The following is a 13,728-nucleotide window of genomic DNA, read 5'->3' on the forward strand; positions in this document are numbered from 1 at the left end:
TATTTCATAAATGAAAAAAGGCCAGCTGCCTGTTCCTTCACCACTGAACACAGTAAACGAATTATCTGAGCTTCCTGCCATTTTTCAAACTTGGGACTCTCAGATATCATTAGAGTGTATCATCAACTCTAAACTTCATTTGTCCAAAAAATAAAAAAAATCTCTAGTTTACTGAATCTCTAGTATTTCTTTCCTTTGCCTTAAATTGTTTGTTGTTGTTTTTAAATCATTAAGTTTTTTTTCTTATGTATCTGTTTATACAGGAACATCTTTATCTTTTTAAAACACACATCTTATTAGGTCTCTCACTTCCTCAGAAACTTCTCATGCCTTCCCATGATCTGAAGGCCAAAGTCCAAACTCCTTCACAAGGCCTTCAGGGCCCTATCTACCTTTTTTGCCCAATTTCTCTCCATTCCTAAGACCCTTAAGCTTCTACCACCCATTTTATTTGCCTTTACTGAAATAAGCCATGTACTTTATATCTCTGTGCTTTTGCACACATACTGACCCCTCTGCTAAGAACTCTGTGTGAAGACTTCCTTTCCCTTAGAATGGTGTTAATCACCACTTTCTCCACTTTCTCAACATTGTAAATAAATATCTACAGTAAGCACTTAATATGCTATACTGTAATTATTTTCCTATGTGTTTGTCTCTCCACCAGACTAAGAATTCCTGAAAAGTAGAAACTGTATCTTAATTACTGCAGTTCCCCCAGTGCCAGTCTAGTCCCTGGAACAGAGGAGTTGGGCAACATTTGTTTATTGAGTGAATGAACAGACAAGCTCCCTACTCCAAAGACCAGGACCTCCAATTTAACAACCACAAGAAAAGGATCAATAAGCTGCTGGAGCAGATTCTAAGAGTATTTACTCACCCGAATTTTCTCTAGCAACTGAACACACTTAGAAGACATATTCATGCCTAGACTTACGGGCAACTCAGAGGTCCCAGGAACTTCCCTCACCCCATTTCATGACTTGACCCTTTCATTTTTAAGAGGCTGGAGCTCAGAGGTGCTTTTTAGTGAGTGGTAAAGCTTGGATGGATGTCGGCAAGCTTCCTTCCCTTCAGCAAGCGCTCAGAATAGCTCCATTAGTGTTCATGGAAATTCTGCACAGGTATCAAGGAGAAAACAGCCACAAATAACACAGCCTGCTTTCCAAATCTCCAAAGCACATCTCTGCAATCATTTTACTTTTCAACTATCACCACCAAAGCCTTTCAGCCATAGAGCGATTTGTCTTCAACTTACTCTGGGCTCCTAAGTTAGCAGAACCCTTTGGCTGTTTATAAATGAAGCTTCCTATTTCCAGTCTCTCTCCCTGCTCCAGCTTCTCTTCTACACAGCCACTTATCCAAAATACTAACCAGTTCCTGCATGGCATCAGTCCAAATACTTTCACTTGATGCTCAAAAGACCCTTCAAACTTGATCCTGGAAATCTAGGGGTTGACACTTGGGAGACAGGGATGGGCTGAAGATACAAACTGGAATTGCCACCAGCATGTAAAAGATGCTTGAAACCAGGAGAGTGGATGAAATCAACCAGGGAAGCTATATATAGGCAAATCACCTGAGTTCTGAGTCCTAGATCTGCTATTCACCATCCGTGTGGCCTTAAGTAAGTTATGAAACTATTGTGAGCCTTACTTTTCTCATCTTTAATTGGGTATTTTAAAAAATGCCCAGCACAGTGCTGAGCAATTATTATTCAATCTCCCAGAGTTACTAGCAGTGGGAAACTGAATAAGATACTTCTGCTTGGTAAGCTTCAGGGTCTCATCTGTAGCTCCTGCTAGGTATCCACAAGGCACCATGGAATGGGTGCTCAGCAAATGACTGCCAAATAAAAGAAAAAACCTTAAAAAACTGAAACAAAACTTAGTAATAAAATAGATGAGATGATTCAACAGGCTTTTATAAACTGTATAAAGATCAATGTAAACGCTAATAAATTATCTTAGGAAAAGGATCTAGCACTTAGAAGGTAGACAATGTTAGGCCCTTTCTTTCTGTCCTTGCTTTAAAAAACAGACAAACAAACAAGTTTCTAAAATAAACAAATCTCTGATAAGCTTAATCCACTATAACAGCAAAAATATAAACACAAGTACATATAAAATCATACAAATACATTCAACATCATTACATTGGCATATTTCGTTTTGCTACAGACTTTTTTCTTCCCCATCTCCTATTTTCTCTCATGCCATCTTCCGGCTCCCCTCTCCTCCCTAAGGCAGCCAATGGCAATAGTCCGATACGTACCCTTTCATACACTGCTCATATAATCCTGTACAAAGACAAATATTCATATATAGGATTCTTTTCTTGTTTCCTTTTTATAAAACTGGATTCTTATTAAAGACATTTCTCTGTAAATTCCCACCACCCCCAACCCCCCGACTCCCCACCCCGGCACTTAATGATATATCTTGGTCAGTCCTTCAGGTCAGTGGGGGCAGAAGTCATACTTTCTTTTCAATGACTGACTGCTCACTGTCAGTCTTCCTCCTCCCACAATAAAGCTGCACACAATGTCCTTGCAAGGACTGTCCTTGCAAGAGGTTTCTTTAGGAAACTTCTCTGCTGGGTCAGTGTATACACGTGTCTTAAATATAAGCAAATATTGGCAGATTATTTTCCAAGAGGGATGTGGTCATTCATATTCCCACCATCAGTGTAAAAAGGGACCATTTCTCCACATCTTCAACAGAAGCTGGCATTTTAATTTTAAATGTTTTCCAGTTTTATTGGTGAAAATGGCATTGTATTATTGCTTTATTCTGCATTTTCTTGAATATTTTTGAGGTTCAGCATAGTTTATTGTTTACTGGTCATTTGTGATAAAGATCTTCGATGTATACAACTTACTATCAAGAGTATCAGAAAAAAAACTGTGTGTATGAGAGAGAAAATGAGAGCAAGACGGTGTCCTTGCTTTTTTAACCTCTCTCTTCCTTTTCTGGATTTTAAATCTCTTTTTTTGGCCCAAGTCCCAAGGCTAGCAGGACCTTACAGGTCCCTGACCAGGGAATCCAGAACCCCTGCAGTAGAAGCAGAGAGTCCTAGCCACTGGACACCAGCGAAATCCCCAAACTTCTTCCCTTCTACTGGCTCCTTCTTTTCAGATTACAAACATGCTCCAGTCTCCCCTAACCTAAAAAGTCTTTTTTGGGTCTCATTCTATCTCCCTAAATTCCTGCCTAATCATTCTTTATTTTCACCAACTATACTCTTTTTCACCTCAAAACACTTTTCAATGAAAAAGCCATATCTTTGGTTTTAGGGGAAAAAAGCCCCAGTTTATTATTTTTTTAAAAAAAGCAAGTATCATTTCCATAATTGTTTAAGCAAGCCTATATACAGGTATTTTGTTTTAAAAAACATATGTATATAATTTTTCTCTTACAGTAATTCATTTCAAGAGCAATTTCATTATGTACCTTCTACAGAGCCCTAAACGGAGGCAGCCAGCATATTCAAATAAACTCCAAGGAGTGGGCATGCTTCAGGCCACCTCCTCATTAGAAACCCCAGCATGGGGGCTCTGGAGACCAATGCACGGAAGGTCTTCCAGGGAGAGCTGAAACATTCAGATAAGTCAGTTCTGGAAAGAAGGGGTAGCTGGCGGGCTCCGGCAGGCTCACCCCTGGGGTAGCGCAAAGAGAACAGACAGGGGAGTTCTGAGAGGCACTGGAGCTATCTAAACTCGGGGGGATGGAACCGAGTGAGCAGCAGCGGTAATTGAGTTTCAGTTACCTGCAGGGAGGTGAAATAAAGCAGTAACTTCATCCGCCTGACGTGGGGGAAGTTTAGAGGTGTCCTTGGCATACTCACAGTGAAATCCGTCACCCTTTCACTGTGTTGGGTGATGGCAACCGTACTGCGCTTCCTAGTGACAGCGAGCACTCGTCCTGTTAGGCAGCCCCAGCGCACTCCAGCTAATGAAGCATTTCCTGCAGGCCTGTCTCCAGGGCTCTGCATCCTCTGTCTGAAGGAATGGCACCATGGGAAAATTTAGCACAGCCAGCATCAACCGTCGCCCAAACTCAAAAGAATCTTTGAATGGCAGAGAGAGGCCCATTTTCCTTTCTGCCCAGCCCAGTGCTGGAACCACCCTCAGGTCACTTTTTGTGGGTCTGTACAAACGTGCCGACTGGCAGCCTGCCGTTCTTCACCTGCTCCCGGATTTCAGCTCGATGCTTTAATGTGAAGACCAGGGCTCTCACCGTCCGCCGGTATGGCCCATTAATGAGGCGGGAGCAGAGATGAAACGTTTCCCGCTCAATATTTTCAACCAGTAGGTGATCCATCTAAAAAAACAGAAAAATTATCAAATTAGGGCCTTGCATTGCATAAAGATTAAAAGTAAGAGAGGCTGGAGCACTTTGCTCAGAGGCCTCCATTAATCAACTGAAATTCAAGGACATCTACTTCCTGTCACAAGAGAAACAGGAAGAGCAAATTAATTCCACCCTGGCAATTAAGGAACAAGGCCATGTGCTTTGTGACAGGGACCTCATTCACAACCCCTGCCGGGTGGTAATATTTGCCATTATAACAGGAAACTGGCTTGAACCAAGCAATGGGTTCTGGGCTCTGGCCCCTGTACTTTACCAACCAGGAAACGAAGACCAAGGATAATAAATCAGTGTAAGAGTTTATACTTTTTGTTTGTTTATTTGAAAGTGCTTTTTAACCCCTTATAGAATTTTTAAACACTGGGTCTGGATCCTAAATGTGTGTTAAGCAGTTTATAAATCACTTTTCACATTTAACACTTAATAACTCCTATTATCTCATTTTACAGATGAGGAAACAGGTTCAAAGGTAAAGAAATGCTCCAGATTTTACAACTATTAAGAGAAGTTGGGACTCTGACTTGAACACTCATATTTCTTCCCTTTTACCATACTCACTGCCCCCATAACCTCCTGAGGGACCATGTGAGTTTGAAGAGACCCCGGCAGGGTCAGCTAAGCAGAAAAGGGCCGAGAGGACAGGATCTGTGGCTATGCTGGGGTGTGCGGCTCAGGTCCAAGCCCTCCTGAAGTCTGATCAGGCCTGATCAAAGAAGGACAGGTCTGGGACTTTGTCCACATGATCCAGATCTAGGCCAGACTGGGCTGCTGGTCGGGGACCCCCTCACTTCCTGCCTTTCCAGGCGCATTGCTCACTCTTTGCCTCCTGGTCCTGACTCCAGCCTAGCCTGAGCGTGCTCAGTTGCTTTCACACACCTCTACACCTCTGCGCAGGTACTTGCTCCCTCAGCCAGACACAATTTCCCAGGAAAAGCATTCCTACTTGTATGTGTAGCTAAAAAACAAAAAGCAAAAAAGCCAATCCTAGTTTAAAGGACTACAAGTTCTTCTCAGGGCTGTCATAATGTCCTGAGCTCCCCATAGTCATTTTCACAACAGAACGGTCTTGTCTTTCCTGAGAATGAATTCCTTGAAAGCAGGAAACAAATTTCTCTCTCATTAGCTTTTTTCCCCTCACTCTTTCCCTCCTACCCGGCCATACATTCAGATACTTACTCAGCACTTACTATGTGCTTGGGCTGAGAAAAGAGCAGTGAACAATGTCAATACAGCTCTTGACTTCACAGAGAGCACGGGCCAGCTGGAGATGGATAGGACCAGGCCCTGGAAGTGTAGTGAGTGCTACGAAGGGGAACAGAAGCAAGTTCTGGGGCACTGAGGTACAGCAAAGGGACCCAGCCCAGGAAAGAGTGAGCGCTTGATGTGAGACCTGGAGAAAGAGTAGGATCAGGCCAGGTGACGTGGCCATTTGCTTGGTGATAAATTCAGTGAGCTGTACATATATGTACTGTACTTATACTTTGAAAAGGAAAAGTTTTAAGAAAAAAATGCACCAAAATTAAAAAAGGATTACCTGACATTTGATAAAAAGTGTCCTAACAAAAAAGAGAGGACAACAGACCAAAATGAATGAAGAATCCTGGAAGAAATGAGACCCAAGCAGGGGAGCACAATAGGACTGAGAGAGAGAGAGAAAGAAGATGAATATCCAGGCCCAGATGTCTGCTTAGATGTGACAGACGAAAGACGTTCAGGGAGGTTTGTGGTCCTGATGTCGCACTGATCATCTCCAAGGATGGTGCTGGAGTGAGTTGGCTTGGCACCACAGCTCTCTAAAACCCAGAGTCCTCGAGCGTTCAGGGCCTCCTGGGTGGGCACTGAACTAGCCCCCAGCCTGAGGCAGCCCTTGTGCCAGACGACTTTACAAGGTGGAAAGGGTGGCTGGCCATCTGCCCAGCATTTGTCCAGCAATATTTGCAAGAGAGGCTCCTCACCCCAATGTGGGGTTCCTCATGCCAGGGTGAGGACAGTTACTCACTGATCGTTTAGAGATTCACTTAATATAACAGGCAAGAAAAAAGTCTGTTTTTTTCCTTCGTTTTGAGGGGAGTGGTTGTTCGGGGAAGAAGGGTTTGTGTTCCTTTGCAAAAATAAATCATGGCTGTTCCATTAAGTTATAATACATATATATGAAGAATCTGAGAGTCCCTTGAAATTCCCAGAACTGAATACTTCTTCATACTTTATTCGACAAATAGCTATTGAGTTACCATTGCGTATGGTCTGATTTAGATATTTGAGACACCCAAGCAGAAAAGACCTGACACCCTACCCTTAAGTCACACCCTGGAAAGGAGAGGCACGTACACAGGACATGAAGCAGGAGGACAGGTGCTATCCCAGCGATGTGATGGGAATGAGAAGCCATCAGCTAACAATCTCATGGATGCCTCTTGTTAAGTGAAGGCCAGTCAGAATGAAGACATGAAGAAAAACATTTGTAATATTAAAATGTAAACCATAAAGGAAACTGATTCATCATGGATCCTTGTGTATAATGTGTTCACTGCACAAAGTGAAAAATGCCTATCTTATAATGTCTTTGGACATTCCAAACCTACCCAAGCTAAGAGTCTTTCCCAGTGGGTCCTAACCTGGTCATTTAGGTAAGCCCCTTTGGGTGAAGCACTGAAGCTGAAGCTCCAATACTTAGGTCACCTGATGCAAAGAGCTGACTCACTGGAAAAGACCCTGATGCTGGGAAAGACTGAAGGCAAGGAGAAGGGGATGACATAGGATGAGATGGTTGGACGGCATCACTGACTTGATGGACATGAATTTGAGCAAACTCAGGGAGATAGTGAAAGACAGAGAAGCCTGGCGTGCTGTAGTTCATGGGGTTGCAAAGAGTCAAACATGACTTAGCAACTGAACAACAATAACAACTTTAGGTGAAAGGACCAGAGTCTTACTAAGACCTCGAGAAAAAGGGATTTTGCTATGGGATACGTGTATGAATGGGAACAAGAATGCTGTAAGAAACCTAGGGAGATTTCTTTATGGACCAAATCCTTACTCTGTGTCTCTCGTGATCTGCCTGATCTCTTTTTCACATAGTTTTGCTCCTTTTCATATGCCTTACTATCAATTCTAGCTGCCTTATTCTCTCCTGCTGTTGTACTTCTCTCTATCCATAGCTTCTGCTTCCTTGAAACTCCTCCAAGGTTCCTTCTGTTTCAAAACTTTCGTTGTTGTTTCTTGGTATTTCCTGGGTCAGTTTCCCAGAGACAGAAAATCTGATTTGCCTTCCTTATGTATTTGTACCTATGGGTTGAATATGTGTTACTCAGTTGTCTAATCATGGACAAACTGGGGGAAGATATAAAACACATTCACCCTGAGCTGTCTTATGTCAAGGATTTTGGACTCAGAAGAAATGGTGCCATAATCAGTTAGTGATGTCTGCCATGACTGTAAGCTTTTTAAAAGCAAGGGAAGAAACTCTTCTTAGTGTGTTTATCTGAAGTGCAGAACTTCCCACATTGTATTATAACTTCTATTTGCCTATTTCCCTCAGAAGATTGTGAGTGCCTCCAGGGCTGACACCATGCTGGATCCACTTCTAAATTCCCCATGCCTAGCATAGGCACTGGCACATATTAAGTGCTCAGTAAATATTTGCTAAATGAATTTCCTCTTTCCGCATGTATACCTCCCCCCTTTCCTGCTCTTTCAGTAACATCCTATATATAGGAGATGAAATATGTTTCTATTTTATATATATTTTCTAGTGAGCAAATTCCAACCATTCTAAGACTAGTTCAGCTGCTGTCTTTCCCATGGAGTTTTCCCAGATTTCCCCATCAGATTTCACTGTTCTGTCCTTTGTGTGTTTACACCTCTTCCTAGTACCACTGTTTCAGACATATTTCATCCTGCCTCATATTATTTGAGGGCTCTTAGTCAGCAGACAGTAAACTTTCTTAGGATAAGGACTGTGACTCATCTATGCTAGCATTCTCTGCTGGCACTAGCAGTAGCAGAACCAAACACTTGGGGAACTGAATATCCACTAAAGGAGACTTTGTATGAGTTTTCCAATAGCACGACTGAACGCGTACATATATACCCACACTCCTTTTTGACCATTTGAATACATTTATTAAAGAGCTGGTCAAAACCAGAGGTGCAGTCTGAGGCCATTAAGCAAAGAAATAACTAACAGTCCCATATGGGGATGTACGCCTGACCTGGGTCTCATTAGCACCATCTGACAACCAACTGGGCCAACCAGCCAGTAACAGGCTCACTTTGAGAATCAGATTTATTTTTTTTAATGGCATAATAGGAAAATGATCACAGGCCGTGAGGTAGGAAGGGGAGTGGATAATGAGGAAGGGGAAGTAAGAGAATGACACCACAGGGGACGTTCATATGAGGAAAGATCTAAAATACAGGGAAGAACAAAGAAGATCTAGAAGGGAGAAAGTAAAGGGGAATGGAGCGTGGGTCTCAACAATGGAGTTTTTATTCATCTATTCCATTATTCAAGAACAAGGAAACAATCCATGCATCTGGAAAGCAAGATCTGTAGAGTAATAGAGAGATGCACTTTGAGGCTCTGTGTATATATTCTTCATCTGGGGCTTTCACTACTTAGACCAAAACAAATATCATGGAAACATTACTTTCTATAAAAATGTAATAAGTAGATTTGAAAAAAAAAAAAACACACGCTAAAATCAAATTGCAAAAGCTTTTAAGTCACTGGGCCAATAACTTACCCAATGGTTTACTACTGCCTGATAAAATACATTTATGGAGATCTGATGTCTGATTTGAATGCACTCAACATTATTTATTGTCAAAGACCAGATACTGGATTAGATGGTTCATTGATTTACCCTAATATGAAAATGTTTCAGATGATGATGAGTGTTAAGAGTTAACTTTATGTGAAAAGTGTTTGTATTTATCTTTTCTGATGTATCAAACTATATATAAAAATACTATAAAGTGCTGTTTATGCAAGGAAAAGAGATTGACTTTCTTTGGCCAAGAAAGACAGGAAGATGCACGCTTCTAGTTTTTAAAATTTACTCTTTGGGAGCAAAACCATTCAACTATGCTTAATCTGATATTTTTTCCAATTATATTGGAAAGCACTAACAAATGTATCACTTTTTTAACTTTGCTTTGTAACACTTGAGTGCTTACCACTTGATGTGCCATTTAAAGGATAATTAATGGATAAACTAAAAGGATAATTATTATGGAGTTTAATATAGCAGGCAAACTGCTCATTAATCCTCACAAGCATAGCTTCGTTATTATCATTTACTTTAAAAGATACCATAGGGAACTGGTATTTACCACCACATTAACTACATATTATATATCCACATTCTATGTTTCTGCAATAATTTTGGTTTATTTGAAAAATAAACTTCTCTTAAAATATCAAATACCAAGTTTTGTTGGCTAATCAATGACTCTGGAAAATTAGACTTACGATCTTTGTAGTTTTTTCTCTCTTCCAAGGGCTTAATGTTCATATTAATGCTTCTTTAGGAAAAGTTAAACAAACTTACAGTATATTAATTCACTGAACCATCAAATATACATTAAAAGTTAAAAACGCAAAAAATAGAGATAGATAAAAATAATAGGAAACTATATACAAGATGATACTGATACTGATCAAGATTAAATATAACATAAAAATAAATAATTGTCAAGTTTGGGCAATGTCATTTAAATAATCAAAAAAAATACTTTACGGAACAGCTGGCACATAACAGACTCTTAATTAAATCTGGGATAATCGTAACTTGACCACTGTTCTTTGAAAAAGCTATAATAATTTACCAACAGGAAATGCACCAAAATGTTAATAAGATTATGTCTAGATAGTAGGTTCAATGGTGACTTTATTTTTCCTTTCTAGATTTTTCCATTTTCTATCACGTTTGTATTAAAAACTCAAAATTTTGTTTTTAAATAAAGTAAATAATATACACAAATCCATTTGCCTTTCTTTTGTGGATGCATAATTGAGATAGAAAGGTTAAAATATTTTTTTAGAGAATATAGTGACAGACCTAGTCTAGTCTTTAAATCAGACTTCTGAATTGCTTCTTTTTTGTTAATATTATTAAATCATTCTTTAAGGATACTTTATTAGGGGTACCCCAAGAGGAGGAAAAAATATCAATGTTATATGTCTGATTTTCCCAGAATACTAATTGAATATAAGATTCATTTGATGATGATGATTAATATTATTGCTAATGAACAAAAATTTCTCTTCTAGCACTGGTACCTCAAACCACTAACACCATCTAACTGCTGGTCACAAAGATGATAGAGATTATGTCTAGTCAACTGATTATCAGCATTAGACCTAAAGGTAGAGTGCTGACAAAAAGTGTAGCAGAGTCTTTGCAAAAAACAGTTATTTATTGTGCCATTGATATTCCATAACAGATCCATCTCAGAATTTTTGCTTCAGTGGGAAAGAATTTTATTTATTTATTTATTTATTTATTTATTTTTATTGAAGTACAGTCGATTTATAGTGTTGTGCCAGTTTCTGGTATACAGCAAAGTGATTCAATTATATATATGTATATGTATGTGTGTGTGTGTGTGTGTGTGTGTGTATTCTTTTCCATTACTGTTTATTAAAGGATATTGAATACAGTTCTCTGTGGTATACAGTAGGTCCTTGTTGTTTATCTATTTTGTATACAGTGGTTTGTATCTGCTAATCCCAAACTCCTAATTTATCCATCTCCTAATTTCTTTCCCCTTTGGTAATCATAAGTCTGTTTTTTATTTCTGTGGGTATTTCTGTTTTATAAATAAGTTCATTTGTGTCATATTTTAGGTTCTATATATAAATGATATCATATAGTATTTGTTACAGAAAGGATTTCAAAAATCGGAAAGAACCAACATTCATGAAGTGACTTCTAACCAATAGGCACTATACTGTTCTTTTGTACATATAGTTCATTTAATCTTTTCAAAAATTTTAGGTAGTAGGAATTAAAATCTTCACTTTACAGATTAAAAAATAAAGTCTTTGAAATGTTAAGAGACTTGCCTAAGGTGTCACAACCAGTACATACTAAAGCCAGTGTTTTAACCCAAGTCTTGCTAGTTCCAATGCCTGCACTCCTTATATAATACTGTCTCCCAGAATGTTTACAAATCCAGAATCTTTTTTAAAAAAGTTAGAATAAAGTTATGGTCCTAAAGAGTATGAAAGTTCATTGTGAAAATGTGAAGGTCATTTAACCAAGAATATCTAATAATCACATTCCAACCAAGACATTACCTCTAATTCCAAGGCTTCTGAGAGTAATTTCTGGGCATTTTTCCTAAATGTCTCAGTTTTGGCATCACTTCGGACTTCTATGGAAGGTCTATTGACATGTTTTTCCATGAAAGTTCTCCACTCAGTGTAAACTTCTCTGGCAAGACAAGCCACTTCTGAATCTGAGTGTTGACGCATCTTGTTCACAGCATGACCTGGAACAAGAGAACAGAAACCAAAGGAAACATTGCTCTGTCTTCTGAGAAGTATAGGACTAGAAGGACTGTGTGGCACTTAGCAAGTCATTCACATACCTAAGGATGTAGAGGCTCTTGTGCAAATGAAGACCTGTTTCTCAAAGGCTGAGATAATGAGATAATCACTAGCGAAGAACCACTGGGTTAGCTAATGCAATAAGTCATAAAACAGAAGCATGATCAATAGATACTTAAAACGGAACAGCTAAGGTACCAACTCCTTAATCCAAAACTTGCAATAAAAGAAAATGAATTAAGCATTTATCTTGTCTTTTCAGTACATGTTATATTTTAGGACAACCAAACAGTCCCAGTTATTGATAAAATGTTCTTTATTCAGCTAATGAATGTGGTAAAATTGACAGTATTTAAAAAATTTTTTGTGGCCCACAATGAAATAATTTATTCAGGTGACAATCAATAGTGGATGAACTCAGTCAATGAAAAATTGATGGGGAAATTTACAATGGAAGGATGAGCTGTCATCACCTCCACTGATCAATCTTAGTGTCCCTGAGTGGGATTATCAGACGGAGGCAGCACTTCACAGACCTACCTACAAAGTAGTCTTGCACTCTCTTTCTGAGGAAAAAATGAACCATAACCCAACTAACTCAGCATTCAAAGCTAACCTCCAGTTAACAGAAAACACGTGAGTCAGAGGAGTAAGTTAAATTATAGCTCAAGAGACAAACCCAGAATGCGAGGCATTCTGCAGGACAATGGACCTGGTTTCTTTCCCTGTCAATGACATTTTTTTATAAAAGGGGGCAAGGTTATGGATTGTTAAAGATTAAAAGAGTCTTTGAGTTCAAACTATCAAATGTGATGTGCAATCCAAATCCTGAATGGAATAAGCCAATCAAAGTACATTTTGAGATAAACAAGGAATATGCATATACATTGGTTATTAAATTATGCCAAGGAACTACTGTTGATTTTGTTAAGTATGATAAGAAAACATATTTTTCTTATGCTATGTAAGAAAACATAGTTTTTAGAGATGCACACTGAATGAAGTATAAACTAAAATGACCAAAGGTCTGAGATTCTGCTTTAAAATACTTCAGTAACAGCACAAAACACAGGAAAGGGAAAGATACAGTGAATAGGACCAAATTTTAATAGTAGGTGAAAAATGAATCACATATAGGTGAAAAGGCCTACGCGAGTCTGTATGATTGTTTTTATTTTTGTGACTGTCTGAGATTTTCATAATAAAAATGGAAAAAGAGGGAAAAGGTCGGAAAATACCATAGCAAAAATACTTACATAAAAATAAACACATAGAAAAGCCAAAAAAATCAAGTAAATACTTAGAATTAAAAAGTGTAAGAATATCAAGGTAGGTGTATTTTTTTTAAAAATCAATAGCTTTTTTATGTTAGCCATAAACAGAATATAATGGAAAATCATGCTTAAACTAGTGAAAACCATAAACCACTTAGCAACATATTAACAAGAGGGGGCTGCATGTGCCCGCGCTTGCTGTTTGCCTATGTGCCTATCTCCTTCGTAGCTCTGGAACCACTCCTAAACGCCACCTCCGTTGCCATGGCCCTTGCCTTAGGGCATGTTGCCTCCAGATGACTCCAGCAGCCTGCTGGCCTGTCAGCTGAAGTCTGGAACCCTGAATGCCATCTTCCACACTGTAGCCAGAGTGACCTTTATTTAGCTTTATTATTTTCTCTTTCAGGGATAGTTTTTCTAAAACATTAATCTGACCATTACACTCCCCCACTTAAATCTTTCAATCCCATAACCCAAATTCTTCTCTCTTGTCACACAAATACCTTCACAAGCTGTCACCCTCCCATCT

At 39.1% G+C, this 13,728-nt stretch overlaps 1 protein-coding gene across 1 annotated transcript in view; it reads right to left on the minus strand.

Moving 5' to 3' along the window:
- Positions 1-3,450: 3,450 nt before the first annotated feature.
- The window catches only part of TCEANC2 (transcription elongation factor A N-terminal and central domain containing 2), a 43,560-nt gene continuing 33,282 nt past the window's right edge, over positions 3,451-13,728 (minus strand). Inside the window, exons 4-5 of the mRNA XM_068966109.1 lie at positions 11,674-11,867; positions 3,451-4,322 (exon numbers count right to left, since the gene is read on the minus strand). Coding sequence (XP_068822210.1) covers positions 4,134-4,322; positions 11,674-11,867 — 383 coding nt within the window. The 3' untranslated portion in view covers positions 3,451-4,133. The remainder of the gene's footprint in view (positions 4,323-11,673; positions 11,868-13,728) is intronic.

This window comes from Capricornis sumatraensis, chromosome 2, assembly GCF_032405125.1.
Source record: "Capricornis sumatraensis isolate serow.1 chromosome 2, serow.2, whole genome shotgun sequence".
Lineage (NCBI taxonomy): Eukaryota > Metazoa > Chordata > Mammalia > Artiodactyla > Bovidae > Capricornis > Capricornis sumatraensis.